This window comes from Patagioenas fasciata, chromosome 12 (assembly GCF_037038585.1).
Source record: "Patagioenas fasciata isolate bPatFas1 chromosome 12, bPatFas1.hap1, whole genome shotgun sequence".
NCBI classification, from domain to species: Eukaryota; Metazoa; Chordata; class Aves; order Columbiformes; family Columbidae; genus Patagioenas; species Patagioenas fasciata.
In genome coordinates, this window is record NC_092531.1 from 6,904,601 (window position 1) to 6,923,407 (window position 18,807).

The following is an 18,807-nucleotide window of genomic DNA, read 5'->3' on the forward strand; positions in this document are numbered from 1 at the left end:
TGTGCAGTTCCTAAGGTTTGCTGCTCCCCTTCCAGGCAGCAGGGACCAGGATAAGAAGAGCTTTGCAAGGTGCAGATGAACTGGGAGCTCAGTGGCAGCCCCAGATGCTCCTGAATCCCTTTTTCTTCTGAAGAAGCAGCATCTTCTCCTTGCGTGCATTGATGCTCTAAGCCTGTTTTGTCTCATAATGCTGGATAAGGTGCTGGAGCACTGAGTTCTGGGTACAACCCTTCAGCCATGAGCGAATCACTGCTTTTCACTGTACCCCCGGGGACCATGCCTAAGGAAAAGGACTTCTACATGGAAAAAAACAGAGCAGATGCCAGCAGAAACCCACCTTTGGCCAAATACACCAGGTTCTCATCATGATTACGTAGCTTTCCAGCCCCAAACCCTGAGCTCATTACGCAGGCAGAGCTCCAGCCATCAAAGGCCACCTTTCATTTTTACAGAACAAAAAATCCCCAGGCTGCCAAAATAAACAGACCTCACACTGTCTTATGAATCAGCCTCATCCCCAGTAGAGCTGTGGAAACTGGTATTTTGTTTTTGGGGGCGGGCAAGGGAGAGGTTTGTCTGTGTCCGGTGTCACGTTAACACCGTGGAGGTGGCACCTCCAGACCTGCAGCTGGGAAAATGCTGCACGAACACACTGCACCTTCAATTAGATTATGCAGAAATTAGTCTTTGATGATGCTGTCATTAGTGGTGGCTCCGTAATGTGTTTGCACAAGGGCGGGAAGGAATTAAGCAGGCTAGTTAAGGATGAAATAGCTCCCATTTCCCCACATGAGAGCCTGGCAGGGCTTTAATTGAGATGGGGAAACAGCCCAGATTGCCACGGTTTTGTAGGTGCAACATCTCAGAGCAGCACCACACGCTCAATTCAAGCCACCCCTGGGCTGAGAGGCACCACTTTGTCCTTGCTTTGGGAGCACCGAGTGGTTTGCAGCCATCAGGGGAATGAACTATCAATTTCTTTTTAGGATTTCTTTTTAGCGAGTCCGTCCATTGCCCATGGACACTTCCAAAGTGATTCTTGGAGACAGGTCTTGGCTGGCTGCCTTGCAGATTGCTGGGCTGCTCCCATACTCTCTCACATACTAGAAAGAAAAAAAGGCAAAAAATCTTATGCCTCGGGGTCTCAGATGGTGCTTTATCCCCCAACCCTCTCCCTCCGAGGATAACCGTGTTGTTTCAAGCTTGCACCAGCGTGAAGAGACTGGAATGTGGCTTTTTATATGGAGCACAGAGCTGTCTTAGAGAAGGGCCACCTGCTCACCCAGCCCCGGCTCACGTTTCACGGGAAACATCCCGAAAGCTGTGGGAACACACTATTCTCAGCGGTGAGGGGGGAATTAGATATGACAAGGGGCTCCTGGCAAGGATCAGACGGTGCCATTCCAGCTCCCTGCCCACCCCAGAGCACCAAACCCCTTGAGCTCAGTCCCAAAATATCCATGCTGGGACTAACCTCTGGATGCTCAGCTGGCTCGGTGACAGGTTTAGCAGCCAGGGAGCTCAGCTCCAGTTGCACCAGCCAGAATCACACGTGGACCAAAACCTCTTAACAGCCAGCTTTGACCCAAGACATCATCCCAAAAAGCCCAGTGTGCTCCTGGGCAGGCTGCAAATGCATATAAAGAGCAATATCAACTGCTTATTTTGTAGTGACACTTCCAAGTCACAGGGCAGTTTCTGCCTCAGGCTTGCCTGCAAAGTCACCAAGCATTAGGATTAGGTGGATAAATGCTGATCTAACATCCAAGCGCTGCTCCCCAGGCTCATCCTCTTCCAATCAACTCCATGGGGAACCACTTTCCACCCAGCAAACCCCACTAAAAACTTACCTTAGAGCCACTGAAATGCAGCTGAAGGCTTGGCTGCATGGTTCCATCAGCAGGAGATCCAGCCCGTGGGTGCGGGAGGAGCAGAATTGTCCCACGGGGCTCAGCAACATGCAGGAGCATCCAGCATGGCTTGTATCAGCACGTCCTGAAACCTCTGCAACATTCAGACCCATTTGTGCTTAATCTCATAAGGCAAAGGGCTCCAGGGGCCATCAAATCTCCACTGCAGGGATGCACACACCCCCTGTATGCACACACACACGTGTTGTGTTGCTCAGCACCACCCTGGATATCCCGGGCTGTTTGCTGGAAGGCAGCCACCCCTTTGCATCTTGTTACCTGGTTTCCCAGCAAACAAACTGGAGTTCGAAGCCCCGGACATTGCGCAGGAGCAGGAAAGCTCTCGGCATCTCCCCTTGGCACCAAGGATGCTTTTTCAGGGACAGGGATTTCTTTGCCTTTGAAAGCCGCCTGTGGAGATGTGAAGTCAACACGTACCCAGGGGCACCCCCAGGCATTTTCTTTCTGGAGAGGAAAAGGCAAGAGCAGCAGCAGAGCCAGCTTGGCTCAGAAACCTGCCCCAGGCTTGCTCCAGGGCAGAGATCTGCAGAAACCCAGCAAGGAGGTGTCACCTCCAGACCCCTTCTTTGTCCCCATGGCCAGGGAGCCTCGCATCCCCCCGACCCTGCAGCGTTCCCGGCTGAAGGCTGAGGAGAAGACCCTGGATTTTGAGTTTGAGCTGGTCAGTGCCCAGTTTAACCAGCGCGGCCAGTACGCCCTGCGGCTCACTGTGGAGAACCCGCTGCTGCAGGGCTCCGGTGCTGGCATCCAGCTCCGCATCGACAGCGGGGAGGTTGTCCAGAGCAGCACCGGCACCACCGACACCATCGAGCAGAGTGACCTCGACCAGATGTACTCCTTCCAAAGGAAGAGATTCACCTTCACCCTGCCTAGAGGTAAGAGGCTGGATGCCACAGGGATGGGCTGGTGGTGACACAGGACACGGCTCAGGCTGGTACAGGCTTGCAGACCCCCGTATTACACTCAAGCCTTTGTTCTGAGATACAACCCTGAGCTGGACTCAAAGCAGGGTCAGGGATTAGGGGGGTAAATGAGGCAGGTCCAGCTTGGATAGCAGGGCCAACACCACCAATGATGTGAACACCTCCCACCCCAAGGTCTAGATGTGCCGCAGCGAGACAAACAGTGCAGAACTAACAGCGCTGATGGATGAGCCCAGGAGATGCTCCTGGGACCACCAGCCTTCCTAAGCCAGGCTTTACCCCTCACCATCACTCTGGGCAGGTTTCTGCAAGAACGACAAGAACCACGACGTTCGGCTGCACATCGAGGCCCTGCGCTTCCCCGGGAGGGCAGAGAGGATGAGGAGGAAGAGCAGGCGGGTGGGCGAAGCCTTCTTCGCCATCTACCCTCGGCCCAACCAGCCCCGGCTGAAGCTCTCAGCCGGGAAGGACGAGGACTGGTACCGCTACAGCACGGTGCTGGCCTTGCTGCGGGTGGGCAGCCAGCAGCCAGCCATGCACTGCGGCCGCCTGGCTGTCACCGTGTCCCTGCGGGAGCACCGGCCACCTGCCGCACAACCGTCACCCCTACCGGTGTCCCCCGGCACCCAGGACCGGGACCAGCAAGCAGCAGCCTCCCCACCCCGGGACGTCCCTGTCCCCAGCCGCTTGCGCTGTACGCCCGAGTCTGCTTATCACTCGCTGCCCACCAAGAGCCGTGCCCGCTCCACTGAGGTAGGACAACCCAAATCTGGGGCTCAGAGATCCCATATTTCAGCAAAACAAGGGCAAAGCAGTCCGCTCAGGACAGGATTTGGCTCCACAGAAGCAACAGCTAGATTAGAAACAAAAAGAGGAAAGTCTCTATGGTTTTTCGGAGGTGTCTTTGCTAAAGACTACAGCCCTGTCTCAGTTTCCCCTCCCTCCTTGCTGGGTAGAAGCTTAGTGCCTCTATCTGCCACCAGAGTATGAGACCCTCTTTGTCTAGGACAAGAGTAAGTTAGGACAAGCTCAAAACGCAGGCAGGGTCTTGGTGAGACAGCAACCACGCAGCAAAGAGGGTTCTACAGCTAAGCCGTGCCCAGAGGTGTAGGAAAAAGATCCTCCCAAATCCTCCCCCTTACCTTGCAGATTGGCACAGAGCAGCCCCTCCAGCAGAGACCCCAAGGGAGGGCAACAACCCTTTTCCTTGCTCTTTTAAGGGCTGCAAGCAGCCAGCCCCCCAGCAGAGGCATCTGGGGCCTGCACAGGTGCTCCCTGTAAAGGACACTTTTTAAAATGATAGTACTTTTTTTGCTCTTTTTTTCTTTTTGATTTATTTTTTTCCCCTCAGGCAGCTGGGGCTGTGGAAGAGCAATCCCTAGGGATGCAGGGGAAGAGGTGTCTCTAAGCCTGAAAGACAAGTTGTTGTTGTTGTCTGCTTTGTGTTTATGTTGTGGCTGATTTAGGGTTTATTTTTGTTTCTCGCAAAAGTTCTGCCCTCAAAGGGTGAGATCCTGAGCCCAAGTGTTAGAGGATGGAGCTGGGTTGCAGAGGGGTCACCCTGGGATGTATCAGGATGTATACTGGGGAGAGTGGGAAAAAGGGGTGCTAGACCCCAACGCTGGATCTTCAAAGTCCTTCTCTTAATTACAGAGGCTGCACACTGACCCTGTGCTCAGCTCCTCCCCGGAGCTGCTGGGTGACTTGGCAGCTGAGCACGAGCGTCCTTCCTCCTCCTCTTCCTCCTCCTCCTCGCTGCCCATCCCTGCTGCCCCCAGCCGCAGTAGTTTCCACCTCTCCTCACCAAGCCGAACCCCAGATCTGTTGCCCTCACCAGCACAGGTGAGTGGATCCGCCGGAGAAGACACCATCCGAAATTCATTTAAAAATGTGATTATTCATCATAGCCTCCCATTAGAGCTTGGTGGTGCTGGATGGGTGCGAGGGGACCTGGGTACCAAGTGCTGTTCCTTCTCCCAGGCTGTTGCCTCCCCAGCCTCCTCATGGGGATGGGGGAACGAGCGATCAAACTCGGCACTTCTGGCTGTCCCCAGGCAGCGGACAGTGGCACCTGGAAGCTCTCAAAATGCCACCTGCGGGGAGCTGGGGCTGACACGTCTTAAATATTTCAGCTTGCAGCTCAAATCTAGGCTTCTAAAAACTGCCGAAACCATCGGGCAGGGCTAATGCAGCCTGAAAAGCTGCATTTCTCTTTCCTCAGTTGTGTTAAAAGCTGTCTAAATAAAGGAAAAAAAAAGAATAAAACAGACAACCCCTTGCAGGAGGTCTGTTTCCTGCATCTTGCTGTAAGAATAACATCTGATGATGATGTGCCTGCCGCTCCCTGAGGTGTCTCGTACACCTGTGAAAACATTGCTTTGGATTCCAGCACCAGAGATGTGTTTGATCACATGAAGCCTCCCTGGGCATCCTCGGGGCTCTCTCCTCCTTCCAGGGCATCCCCTGGATTGCAAATCCTCCAGATCAGCTCCTCGCCATTCACAGCACTTGGTGTCCCTCGGTTTTCGAGGGGATGTGCTATCCCCACCCCGATCAGCTGAAAATTTACTGGCCAGAAACACTGATTAGCGAGGCACTGATTAAGTTTGCTCAGCAAACGTCTAGACGTGAACTCTTTCGAGGCTCGGAAAAGCAAAGGAAATCGATAGCAATCAGCTGGGATGCGGAGCGGGACGCGGAGCCGGGCCAGGGGCGTAAAGCGAGGCATTAGCAAATGCAATTCCGCTCCTGGGCCCCCGGAGGGAATGCAATAAATCACCTGCTGCTGATGTCACCCGGCAAGTATTTGCCAGGATGGTTTTTATTTAAAAATTAAAAGCTGGGAGGTGGAGGGATGTTGGCTGCCAGTCCTCCTGGGAGGGCCGGACTGATGGAAAACGTGTTGGAGGGTGGCTGAGCTGTGCTGGCTTATAGAGAAGTGGGATGAACCCGGCAGAGCTGGGAGACTTAATCTCCAAAAGCTCTCCTAGGATGCTGCAGCCAGGATCTGGTTTGGCTCTTAGTGGTCCAAACCAGAGCATCTTTAAGCTGATCCTGCTGTGCCTGGGGAAGGTGAACCCTAACTTGGAAGCTTGAGAGACTAAATATCGTCCTACATTCAGGTGGGACTTGGATGATGAATAGTTTGGGAAATTGAGTGTTGTGTCCATCTGGTTTGCTTTCCCAAATGGCGAAGCCTCGCAGGCGCATCCCAGCGGAGGGGACAAGCTCCTTGACGCTGCCTCCGTGCCCAGCATCTCATCTGCAGGCTGAGGGGGTGATGGATGGGTGCTGAGCTCCCCCCGAAAGGCCCAGGCGCGGGGATAATGATTTTTCTCATCTCGTCACAATAATGTATTCCCAGGCACGAAGCGGGAGGCTCTGCTGGCTGTTCAAATGCCTGGCGCGTGTTGCAGAGCCAGACAGCTGCTAATTGTCCTAGGACCTGGGCAGAGCACCGAGTGGGTGGATGATCTCTTGGTCACTGGGATGGCCCTTGGAGGGATGGAGGAGAGGGGACAGGGCTCAGGTTGACCCTCAGGGACTTCACAGGAGCTCAGTGAAGGGAAATCAGCCTCCAGGTCAGCAGAAATCGGTCCCTTACTCGGGAATACATCCCCGTTTCACTTCCACATGGTGCTGGGGGGCAAGGAGCCAGCTTTTGGAGATCTCCTTGGCAGCTGGACTTGGTTGCAAGCCCACAAGAAGATGGTTTGTTTCCAGTCTCTCTGGACCAGCTGGCAGTGAGGCGCCCGTCCCAAAACAGCAATCTGTTGCTGTTGGGGTAGGAGGAATCGCAGCCTTTCTGCGGCAGACAAACGGGTTTGCGCACAGCTTGTGTTCCCGCTCGGGTTTACCAGGCTGCGAGGGCATCAGGCAGCTGGGTGGGATGCAGCTGGTGCTGCCTGTGATAAGCACAGCCCATCCACCCGTGCAAAGCCAGCTGTGACTGCTGGAGCTTCAACAGGTCGGAAAAATGGCACCAAAACCGCTCCTGGCTCCGTTTACACTGTGCTTTATCCCTTTGGATTCCCCGTGGAGATAAATAGCTTCCCTAGCAAAGCACATGTGGGTGTGAAGCGGCTTGGGGGAACATCCGTCACAGGGATGTGCAAAGACATTCTCCAGGCATTGGGCTCACCTTTAGGTTTTTTTAAGCAAGATCCTGAAAGTAAAAGAGGGACTCCTCAAGCATCAAGTGTGTTTCAGGCACAGGAATCTGGGGGATTCTGAGCCATAGCCCAGAATTATAGCCCCTTTTGGGGTGGCTCAGGCTGCGTCTTCCTTCAGGTGTGCAGAAGTCCCTCCCCACCCATCAGATGTGGATGGCAAGCTGGGAACTGCATTAGCTTGTCAGCTCTGCTGCTTTTTGGTGGGGAGCAGAGCCCAGCCTTGGCCTCTCCTGAATGCCTCGAATCAAACCCAGACCTGATTTCAAGCTCAGCTTAACCATCTGGCTGTGCCGAGGGGATGGTTTTGGGCTGAGACGTTGCATTTCTGTCTGTCTGCAGTGCTGGGGAAGTGGGGCTGCGGGAGCAAAGCAAGGATGCTTGTACCAGGATGTGGATGCTCGTACTAGGATGCAGATAACTGCACTGGGACACAGGTGCTTGTATGGGGATGTGGGTGCTTATAATGGGATGCGGATGCTTGTACTGGGATGCGGATGCTTGTACTGGTATGCGGATGCTTGTACCAGGATGCAGATGCTTGCACTGGGATGCAGATGCTTGTACCAGGGTGCAGATAATTGCACCGGGATGCAGATGCTTGTCCTGAGATGCAGATGCTTGCACTGGGATTCAGATGCCCTCACCACATGCCCCATCTTGCTGAGCGATGATGTCAGATAAAAGCTGCTGTCTTCCCGTCACCAGCACGGCAGGGCTGGGGCAGAGGTCTCTGTTAGCAGGTGATGGATGACGTGTGTCTCCCGTCTGTGCCCTGGCCAGCTCATCCATCACTCGTCCCGATGACAGCAGCAGTCACTGGGAGGGTGTCAGGAGGGTGGCAGGGGTCCAGCCCTTCTCCCCAGCCTGTCGCCCCGACACCGGGGTGAGGGGCTGGAGCTGCCTCCCCTCACTTGAAAGCCCAATGAGGCTGAAAAACAAACTTTGCCGGCGGGGCTCGCCCCGGGATGCGGGCGAGATGAATAAGGCCGCTCCGGCGAGCAATTTGTAGGGCTTTGAAAAGCTGTCAGCCCGGGGAGGAGCGTGCAGTGACGGGTTCATCGGGGACGTCGCCTTCCTCCGGCGTCCCTTGATCATCCCGCTCCGTGCCGGAGGGAGCTGCCACCAAAAGGGGACTTGAGGCAAACGGCTGCTTGCTTAGCTCTGATTTACTGCAAGATGTTTTTGTTTGGGTGAGAAAATGCATGTTCCTAGGGATGCATTGCAAGGCAATTAACATTGGGGAGCTGAAGCTGCCCAGTTTGATCCAAAAGTCCCGTTTTCCTCCTGCTTCTCCCTGCATCTGGCATGGAAATGGGCCAGTGCAGAGCAGCAATTCATATTTTCTCAGCTAAAATGGAGAGAAATCTTCTCAGATGGAGAAGGCAGATCCTCAGGAGGTTTTCCAAGCTGCTTCTCGATTTGCTCGTCTGCAAAGCACAAACTCCTTGGATGATCGGAGGAAACGCAGGCAGGAGGAGCGGCTGCTCGCTCTAATTCCTGCAATTTAAGTCATCATGTCCCTTTAAGTGTCAAATAACTGCCTTGATGAGAAAAGCAAATGGGGTTAAAAAGAGAAAATTGCTCCATTTTAAGAGGTGGGGGGGAGGAAATTGCAGTGGTGCCACTGACAAATATAGAAAGTATAAAACTCTCCTAATGGAGCAGACAAGGCGGTGCTGGGCTGCCGGCCCATTTAATTATTTGACAGGTGAATTGGGAGTTTTCTACATAAACGGAAGGAAAATGAATTTGGCAATTTTTAGCCCAAAGGGATTCCCAGCCAGCGGCAATGGGGCTCCCCAGGGAAATCGGTTTGGAGTCGGCATCCCTGTGTGCCAAGGGGGGAGAGCATCCTCCTCCCAGCACCCCGAAACTGCCCTCTGATCTCTAACGAGCTCCCGCAGGGTCCCCTCCAGGAAACAACTTGCTTAAAAATAACAATAAGAAGAATACATCAGGAATACATCAAGCTGGCAGGGTGAAACGATGAATAAACCAGTGTTTGTTTTCCTGCATCGCTTTTCTGCCTCTTGCTTTCGTTTCGCTTTGCTTGGGTGTTTTTTCCTGGACAGATGCTTTGAATCTGTTCGGGGAAGGTGTTGGGAAATACCCCTTGTAATACAATTGGGTTTGCTACACAAAAAAGAGAAAACAAACTCCGGTTGTTTGTGTTTTGAGAGAATCTCGAGCCTTTGCGGCGTGGAGGATGCACTTGTTAGCTCCTAGAAATGAGAAGCAAAAGCCCTTTGCTTTGCAGGGACAGCGATGACATCCCCGCTTGAAGGTGCTGGGGACACCCATGGGTGCAGCTGGGTGCTCCTCCCCACAGGTGGGAGCAGGAAGAGTGCTGATACTGTTTTAATCTTCCTTTTAACTGTAATTGTGTTTGCCCGGCTCCCCTGAGCTTGTTCCGGGAGATGCATTTGCTGTTTTTTTTTCCCAGCTAGATTGCTTTCCTTGTTTTGCTCATTGGAGACAGGCCGGGGCCTGTGCCATGCCAGCTCTGCATTAATAGAGCCTCAAAATGAGATTTCACAGCCTCCAATCTGATTAGCGCCCAGGCTCCGGTTGCTTTGGAGAGTGGGGCAGACAGACGAGGAGCCGCGATGCTGTGGGGGGTTTGCAAACCCATACAGGTGTGGGGTATCACTCCGGGTTCATGGGGATTTGGGGACAGCAGGACATGCAATGCATCTCCCACCCCAAAAAACCCTAAATTTGGGTGCTAAACGGTCCCTCATGCAGCATGCTGGGAGAAGGCTGGTCTGGGCTAAGCAGCTGCATTTGCTCGCCCATCAGCCACCAAGCCCTTACTGGTCTGCTCGTGGTCTATAAGCCTGTAATTCATCCCATTTTGCTGCGTGATGACGTGTGAAATCCCATCCCCACCCCGGTTCCCCTGTGCTCAGAGGTGCATGCGTGCTTGCTGCCCGTGACACAGCCCATGGGCGGTTATCTGGCTGCTCATCCCTGCTATCAGGAGATGCTCTGCAGCGGTCCAGCCCCAGGAGGTGGCTGGATCTGCTGGGATGTCCCAAGGGACACTTGGGGACCCAACATCTTCAGGCTGGCCTGGCTCTGGGGTGTCCTGACCACGCTCTTCCTCATGTCCAGGCTCAGTGCTGGAGGTGACACCTGTAGGCAGGTCCTGCTGCTTAAACAAGCCAAGTGCCACTTTATTTCCCCATCCTCTCGGCTTCCAGGGGAGGGGAAGCGGCTTGCTGGCGTTTAGCTGCCGTGAGAAGGTTTGAAAGGAGCCTGGGGAGACATCATGTAAGAAAACTCACACCAACCCCAGTCTATCTTCGCTTATGGAGCCTACTATTATTTTATGAAGTCTCAGGAGGAGGATAAAGCTGCCACGTTCCCAACAGCTGCTCATAAATTGCCGGGGACAGGGAGGAGCTCGGGGCTGTGAGCGTTCCCACCGCTGGTTTCTTGTCCTGGAGAGCAGTGGCACATTGTCTCAAGCACCAAAGAAATCCAAATTCAAGGAGCATCCTGCAAGAAGCAACCTTCTGCCAAGGGGAAAATGCAGCTGTGGTGTCCAGATGTGGGCAGGGGGCTGGGGTGGGATGGAGGAGGCCCTGTCCCACTGCAGTGCTGTGCCTGGATGTCCCTGCTGGCTCCCAGCCTGGGCTGTCATCCCCAAACTAACTGTCAGGCTCCTGGGGGTATTTATGACTTGTCAGCCTGCGGCCAGAAGCAATTTAATCTTGGCTGAGGAGCTGCCTGGGCCCCGGTGCTTCTTTCCAGATGATAAAGAGTTGATAGAAAAACAAATTACGCTGATGGCAGCTCAGGCACCGTTAATCAACCTCCCCGCACCATCACAGTGTGAATAATTAATAATCATCATTAAGGATGCTTTAAGGGTGGCTTAGGGTTAAGGTGCTGTGTGGGATCAGTGCAGTGAGATACTTGAGATGTTCTGCAGGAATCCGTGATGCTCAAACGTGTTATTTCCAGCTGAGACCCTTGGGGATGCGGGGACTTTATTCTTTCTCCACCTCCGCAAGCTACAGGTTGCAAAGTCCTGGGTAAGAGCACTTGACTTGGCAAGGCCGGAGAAGTTTTGCTTCCCACTGAGTAAGAGAGCTGAAAAACAAGCGTGGGCTTTACCTGGAACTGCAGGCATGCCCCTCCTTGCTGGAAGAAATACTGAATTTCCTCCTGTCTTTCAATTCTGACTTTCTTTTTCTTTTTTTGCAGCAATTAATCACAGCCTTGCTGAGGGTTTTGGGTACCAGGTGCCTGCGAAGCCTGGCATTGTTCATACCTGCTATTTTTAAAATGTTTTGTTCTCCTGCTGAGTTTTACTTAGCTTAACTGCTCGTGAATTTTCTATTAAAACCCCTCACTAATTATCGTGCATTGCTAGCGACAAAACCTACTCTTTTTTGTTTTCAGGGAGGTGTAAATATAAGTGATGGGTATGAAAAATGTGTGCTAAGAAACCTCCTTCTGTTATTGGGAATGTGAAAGAAAACATGGAAAATTCCCCAAAATAGTGATCTGGAGTTGTAAATAAGGGTGCAGTGTGGGACTGAAATATGGCATAAAAGCTTAGTGTCTGGTGTCCCCCAGCGAGCTCCGAGGTGTTCACAATTCAAAGCCCCAAGATTCAGCTGACAGGAAAAAAATTAAGGGGGGAGAAAGCTGATTTTAATGTTTTTCTGAGCCGCCAGTGGTCAGAGCACCCACATTTCCATCTCACTCAGCTTCAGGTTTGTTATCCCCTATGGTGATGGGTCACCTACCTCTCTGCTGCTCCCATCACTGTTGCAGCTTTGGGAGAGACAAAGGAGAAGGTTTCGGATGAACCAGCCCCTCGCTGCAGGGTTTGAAGGCAAAACCACGCGTCGGAGGGGATTTGCAGGCGGTGGCTTTGAGAAGCCCCCAGGGTGGTCGCTGGGCTGGAGCTCTTGCCTTCACCCCAGGAGGTGGAAGGATGCAGAAGGGTTTGCTTTCCAGGGCCTGAAGCATTGCAGGGTGGGTTTAACTCATTGTAGGCACAGCTCGGTGCAATATTAGGTGTATTTGTGCTTCCCGAGGCGGTGGCATGGAAGGGATGCAGCTGGGGGGACGTCTCGCACGTGGATGGGGTGTGATGGGTGCGGGGCTGGTCCCTGTCGCGGGTGAGGAGCGGCAGCTTGTGGCTTTGCTGCTCCTTATCACATCATCTGGTGAGAATTAATGAGCCTCTGGGCTTTTCCCTCACAAATTGGGCTGAGATCCCAGTTCTTGCAGAGCCCATATATAATAAATGGCAGAGATGCCTGGGCTGGCAAGAAGGGTGAGCAGGGGCGGTGATGGGACTGGGGAGGGGGTGTTGTTGGCAGGTCTGAGTGCCCTGGGTGGAATGGAAATGCTTTGGATGGTTGATCCCTCTTTCGGTGACCTGGCTTAGGGTCTTTGACTGGACCGTGGTGCTGCTAGCCCCTGTGGGACCACACTGAGCAGGGATGCTGAGCTGGTTTCACCCTGTGCAGGATGCTCTCGTGCAGCTGGGTGTCCTCCCAGAAAGCCTGGGACCTGCTGTGGCTCTACTGTGACACAGTGACATCCTTGGTGCAGAGCTACAGCTGGGTACCGGGGACAGGGAGGAGGCAGCTGTGACAGGAACGTGCCAAATTATCACTTTCCTGGCTGCTTGTCCCCTGTCCAGGCTCTCAGCATCCAGCAGAGGTTGTGGGAACAAGCCTGGGTGATGAAGATGCACCCAAGGCATCATCTCCCCGGCCTGGGCTCTCAGAATTGGGTTGGGGACATGGGGAGAAGGTTGAGTGACAGGGATGTCCCTGTAGCTTTGCCAGCTGCTCCCACTTTGACATCTCTCCCACTTGCTCCTGACAGGTCTCTGAGTCCCCCACTGGGATGGAGGAGCCCAGGCACGCACTGGGGGTTGGCAGGGGACACGTGGCCTGTGCGGGGAAGGAAGCCATTACTGTCACCCTCCACAGTGCCACCAATCTGCCAGCCACACGGGAGGGCCGGGTGCCATGGCCGTACGTCGTTGTGTGAGTAACCAACATCTGCGAAGGGGGACAACGGAGATGGTGGGGACACAGCAAAAGGGTTTCGGAACTCTCACCCTGCTATTAACTCTTTGCAAGCCCCAGGGAAGGAGAAAACCCCTTTAGTGGTGATATGCACAAGCGTCACCTCCGTAGGATGCTCGTTGTGGGGAGAGGAGCGGGGGAAAACGGGGGACTGGGTGCTTTGGCTCACTGGGACATTGGGAAGAAAGCATTCCTAATATTGAAAGTATAAAATTATGTCAAAGAATCCACAGGGTAATGCTGCCTGGATTTCGGGATGGTATCATGATAAATAAAAGAGGGTTTTAATAAATAAAACAGGATACTTGGGGAAGGAGAACTTGGCTGCTCGTGCATTATGCATGTGCCGGGGGACTCAATTAGCTGGTCGCGCTTTGGTCTGTGCTAAAAGTGGGGGGTAAGCCTGCCAGCCCGAAGAGCCCTTCCAGCAGGCAGAGCAGTTTTAGCATCACTTCCCTGGAAAGGAAGGGAGAAAGTGGCTGTCAGTGCCTTTGGAGCATCACTTCGGAGCTCCCTGGGGAGTTTGGTTTCTCTGGGACACCTCCCTGGGGCAGCGATGCACAGGCTGGTACCCAAGCAGGGGACAGGGCAGCAGAGCCAGGGCTCATTTGCTGGGGACAATGAGCAACCGTGGCTGCGAGAGCCTGGAAAGCTCTTCTCTAGAGCAAACTGTTGCTTACTGGGCGTTTTCCAGCAGAGAAACCCCGAGCCTGGCGGTGAAGGGGGTCCCAAGGTCTGTTGGTGTGGCACAGCCTTTTCTGCATGGTGCCAGCCACATCCGACATCCCTGCCCTCCGCCCCGACAGCCGGAGTAGCTCCACTGCAGGAGTTGTCTCTATTTCCATAAACCAATTATCTCCAGATAATCTCGGGAGATTTAAACATCAATATCCTAAATGATAGCACGAGGGTGGCATGTGGTTGTTGCATCTCTCTTTACATTCTGGTGCCGCTCCATCACCGCATTGCCATGGTAACGGGGGAGCGATGGAGGAGAGGGTGGTATTAGGGATGCAGGACACATGAGGGGCCTTTTAGTAACCATAGTGAGGGATCCAGGGCAGAAGGGAATCAGTTATTGTTTTCCAGGAGAAGGAGAGTAGCATGTTGCAGTTAAAAGGTGGGTTTTGACGGACGGGAGGGACAAGCGGGTGGTGGATGTGCTGCTGGGGGCCTGGTGGCAGCCAATCCGCCCTGAAGCAGCTGGGTACCACCAGCGGAGCCAGCCCAAGCTCAAACTGCTGGCCTTCAGAGCATCACCGCCACAAAATCAGCAGTGAGCCAGGAGGAGGGGAGCAGTGCCACTTGTACCAGCCCTTGCAGGGAGGGAAAGGCTGGATGAAGGGAATCTGAAAGCCCTCAAGCATCCCGATGAGCTTGGGGTCATCCCTTCACCTGAGGGATGCTCTAGGTACCTGGCTCCACTCCTCATCTTCTGAACCCTGAGCAAATCCCCGCTCTCTGGTTTCAGGACTGTCTGTGGGTTTGCAGCGCATCTTCCTTTCCCTCTCTCACACACACAGATAAATTGCTCCCAGGCTGGCAGGATGCAGAGATGACCTTGGAGAGCTGGAGCCAGGTGTGTTGGCAATTAACGGCACAAAGCACCCGGCTCCGGTGGCTTCTCCTCTCCATTGAGTACCGCAGGAGGGTGAAAGTGCCTCCTCGCTTCTGCCTTTCTGCTTTTCAATACCGAGAGAAGAAACTCAAGGTTGCTGCTGAATGCGCCGGCTGCTCCCAGCCTGGGGGATGGGGCTCCGATCCTCCCCTGCCTGTGGTCCTGCCTGCGGTCCTGCCTGCACAGGCAGCGGTCCTGAGGTGGGGCAGGTGGGATGCTCCGCCCAGGAGGGGTGTTCTCTAAGCTATCTTCCATGTACTCAAAAAGAAGCCAGGGGCTCCTTTATTATATAGATATTTATCATGTATTTATCCATATTTATTTATCCAAACTGTGCTGGAGCTCCCCAGGCTCAGCACTGAGCACAGTGGTGGGAAGGAGCATCGCCTTCCCCAGGGCCAAATCCTGCACCTGTGACATAAATAACACCCTATATTTTGGGTTTGCCAACTCGTGTTGCACAGGATTTTTGTTCCCTGAGAACAATGCGCCTGCACCACCACTTTGCCTCTGCAGGATGTCGGCCCTGAGCTATAACTCACCCTGTAGAGATAATAAGTTATAACACTGGATAAATAAGTATTTGCCAAGGCTGGACACAGCCCTGCCAAGCCCTTTGCTGGGCACCCAGGTGTCACACGCAGCGGGGTGGCTCGCGTGATGCTGTCCCTGAGCACGCTGCTGTATAATAACTCCCCAGCGGCATCCGCCTTTATCTTTTATCCTTATCTTTTCTCGCAGTGGTGGGTGGCTGGTGCATTCCGTGCGCTGAGCAAAGTGCACGCCCTGGAGCAGGCAGGGAGGGATGCGGAGCATCACAGCAGCATCTCCATGTGTTGTGCTGCTGGGGGCTGCTTTTTTCCTCCCTTCCCCACTTCACAGCTCTTTTTGAATCCTCTCTCATCCTTAGGCAAGTCTATAATGAAGAGGGGCCCAGAGCAGCCGGTTCTCACCCTCCTCCTCCTTCTCCCACCCCCCCAAGCCCAGGTCTGGCTTCATTCGGACTCGGAGCACGTTGCTGGTAGACCAATCCCCCACAGAGCTCATTACTGGAGAGCAAATTTCCTTCCAACCCCTCCATAACGCTGCGCCTGATGCTAATTCCCACCTGCCAGAGCCGGCCGGCTCAGCTCCATCCCTGCGGGATGCAGGTGGGATTCTCCGCTGCGAAAGGGGACACGTGGGACATGAGCAGGGGATGTAGATGCAGTTGGGCTGAGGGTCCTTTGGACTGTTCTCTGCAGGGGATGGAGCATCCTTCCATTCAGCTTATAGCTCTGGGATGAACCTGCTGGGTCCCACTGGTACCTGGAGCTCATGCTGCAGCTGGAAGGACCTTTGTCATCTCCTTTCTGCCGGAGATGGAGCAGCAAAGTGCCACCATCTGCTCTCTGTCACTGCAGCACTCTGGTGACCTCTCCTGTGTTGGCTCTGCTCCAGCAGGAGCTTTCCTGGAGGAGCCAGTACTGGACACTTTATCATCTTGATATCCAGAGCAACCCCGTTGGCAGGGCTGGGGACATCTGTGTCATATTGGGCTGGTGCCATGCCACCGTCCCCCTTCACCCTGCGGTCAAGGATGGAAAGGGTTTGAGGACACCGTGTCACCACGCAGTGGGACTCTGCCACTGTCTTAGAGCTTCCGGGACAACACCAAGCGAAGACCCCCAAAAAGATCTGTCAGCCCCCGCTAATGCAGGGGGAGGAATTATTATCACTATATCAATTATTATCAATGTATCCATTGATTATCGCTTGATAAAAGTGGGAGGAACAACCTCAAACCTGCCCTGATGGTGAGGGCCCTGCATGAGCATGGATGAAGAATTACTGCGAATGCTGCAGTAATTATTGCTCAGCCTTGTTATGTGCCGGGTTTAATGACGGCGGTCGTTAACATTCCATCTCCTCTCTCCTTTCCCAGCAGCCTCCTCCCAGTCCCTTCATCAATACAGCTGGATAATTAGCCTCCGGGGTCCGAAATAGCCTTGCGGATAAAAGGGGCTGCAAACCTCCGTCACTGGGGGCTTGGCAGCATCTGACAGCTGGAAATAAAACCAGCCCAGGCCCCCCTCCCAGCCCCAGCTTCCTGCTGACACATTGCCCTTCCTCACCCAGTAACCAGCCTGGTTTCCCTCCCTCTTCCTCCCAGTAAGACCAGCGGAGGGGACGAGAAGGCGGAGGTGACTCGTGTGTCCTCAGTGCCCACCCACGCACCCTCCTGGGAGGAGGAGGTGACAGTGGAAATAGATGCTGAAGATGCGGGCTGGGCAGGTGAGAGCATCCAAGGAGCCTGTGGACAGCGATGCTGGGGACTCAGAATGGCACTCGTCTCCTCAAAGGGTTAATTTGGGGAGATCAGGGAGCCTGTGCTCCAAAGTCCTGAGTGGCACCCATGTGGGTGGCCAATGTGGGGACAAATGGACACAACCATGGCTGCGGTGGCTCGTGCTTCAGGATACGGCCAGAGGGACACAGGGCTGCAGGTGACAATGCCAAACTCCAGACACCCTCCAGATCCCCCCTTTGGAATCAGCACCAAGGAAGAGAACCCCAAATATTTCCCCGTAGTTCATGATGCTGTTGTACCTGGCTCAGGGCTGCTCAAGTCTATAATTGTAATAAAACCTGTGGCATTTGGGGCCAGGGTTTTGATTATAATCAGACCCTTGTGAAACAAACTCCAGGAGGCAATCGTCACATCGTGCCTAATCCCGTTTAGGCCCTGAACTTAATGAAATGGAAGAGCTTTTAATATACTTCAGCTGTACCCCATGTGGTACCTGGGGAGGTGCAGGGGGACTTGCTGGGACCCTGCTTGTTGTCCCCTCTCAGAACCTCCCGATGCTCAGAGATGTTCATCCCCCACATGCTCAGACCGCAGTTGTCATTTCCAGGTGCAGCTCACACCTTTTCTTGCCCAGAAATACGCTTTCCATCCTTTTCTTGCCCAGAAACACGATTTCCATCAGCTGGGCTGCCAAGCGTGATCTGTCATCAGCGATGAGTAGCAGAAAAGCCACTTGTCTCTCGCTCGACCCCAAAACGTTTTTCCCTGGTGCTTTTTCCACAAGGGGCTGGGAGAAAAAGAACATTTCCATGTAAATTGGGCACTCACTGAAAAGCATGAGCTGCGGAAACTATAGTCCATGCATTCATCCAGTGCATCCTCTTCATTTTGGGGACATTTCGGGGACATGCTGAACCCAGTGGGTCCCTGCACACCCATGGCATTGCCAGGGTGGCCAAGGAGGAGTTAAGGTGGCGCAGTCATTAAGCTGGGGGAAGGGAAGCCCAAGTCTTGATGGCAACATAAAGAGAGGGCGGTTTTCCCTTCCATCAGCTCCTTTTTTTTTTTTCCTTATAAAAGGCTCCTGTTCGTGCTTGTCAAATAAATTGCAGCTTTGCTTTAAGTTCAGGGAAGAGCTGGGGGTGCCAGCACCGTGGGGGTGATGCTGCCATGCCGGGGGCCATATGGGACTGAGTTACCCTGAGAGGGCAGATGCTTCTGTCCCTTTACATCCCCAAACCTCTCCCCATCACTTCTCACAGCCTGACCCTCTCCCTTCCAGCCCTGAACCTCACAGTGGCAGACAAAGCCACCAAGGAGGTGTTGGGGACCTTCCAGCTCCCGGTGCGACACCTCCAGCCCTTCCAACCCCACCGCTGCAGGCTGGTGCTGGTAGGTACAGTGCCTGCCCCTCCGTCCCGCTGCTTATTCCTGCTTAGAACTTGCTGTTTTCACCCCACGGCTGTAGCTGGGGTTGTGGGCAAAGGGAACCTTGTGTAACAACGTAATCCCGGTGGGAAAACCTGAATTTGGCAAGGCGGGAAAGGTACTCAAAGAGGCTTGTGAGGTTCGCGGGAGGTGGGAACAAGGCAGGCGTTGTGCTGGGTTTATTTTCATCTCTCTCCAGTATGAAAAGGTGGAGGAAAAGGGATGGGATTGCAAGCTGGGAAGTGATTTTCACCCTCAGTATCCTGGGGAAGGAGATGCTAGGCTGGGCCATATGTCAGAGAGTTTATTAAACATGCTGGGCATTAATTAATGCAGGCAGGTCCCCAGCCCCAGAGAGAAGCCGCTTCCCAAGCCCTTCGGTG

At 53.8% G+C, this 18,807-nt stretch overlaps 1 protein-coding gene across 1 annotated transcript in view; it reads left to right on the forward strand.

Annotated features, from left to right (window-relative positions):
• The first annotated feature begins 2,505 nt into the window (after window positions 1-2,505).
• The window catches only part of CCDC33 (coiled-coil domain containing 33), a 34,072-nt gene continuing 17,770 nt past the window's right edge, over window positions 2,506-18,807 (forward strand). The window contains exons 1-6 of the mRNA XM_065847419.1: window positions 2,506-2,806; window positions 3,156-3,607; window positions 4,508-4,696; window positions 12,883-13,046; window positions 16,859-16,980; window positions 18,279-18,388. Of these exons, the coding sequence (XP_065703491.1) occupies window positions 2,506-2,806; window positions 3,156-3,607; window positions 4,508-4,696; window positions 12,883-13,046; window positions 16,859-16,980; window positions 18,279-18,388 (1,338 nt within the window). The remainder of the gene's footprint in view (window positions 2,807-3,155; window positions 3,608-4,507; window positions 4,697-12,882; window positions 13,047-16,858; window positions 16,981-18,278; window positions 18,389-18,807) is intronic.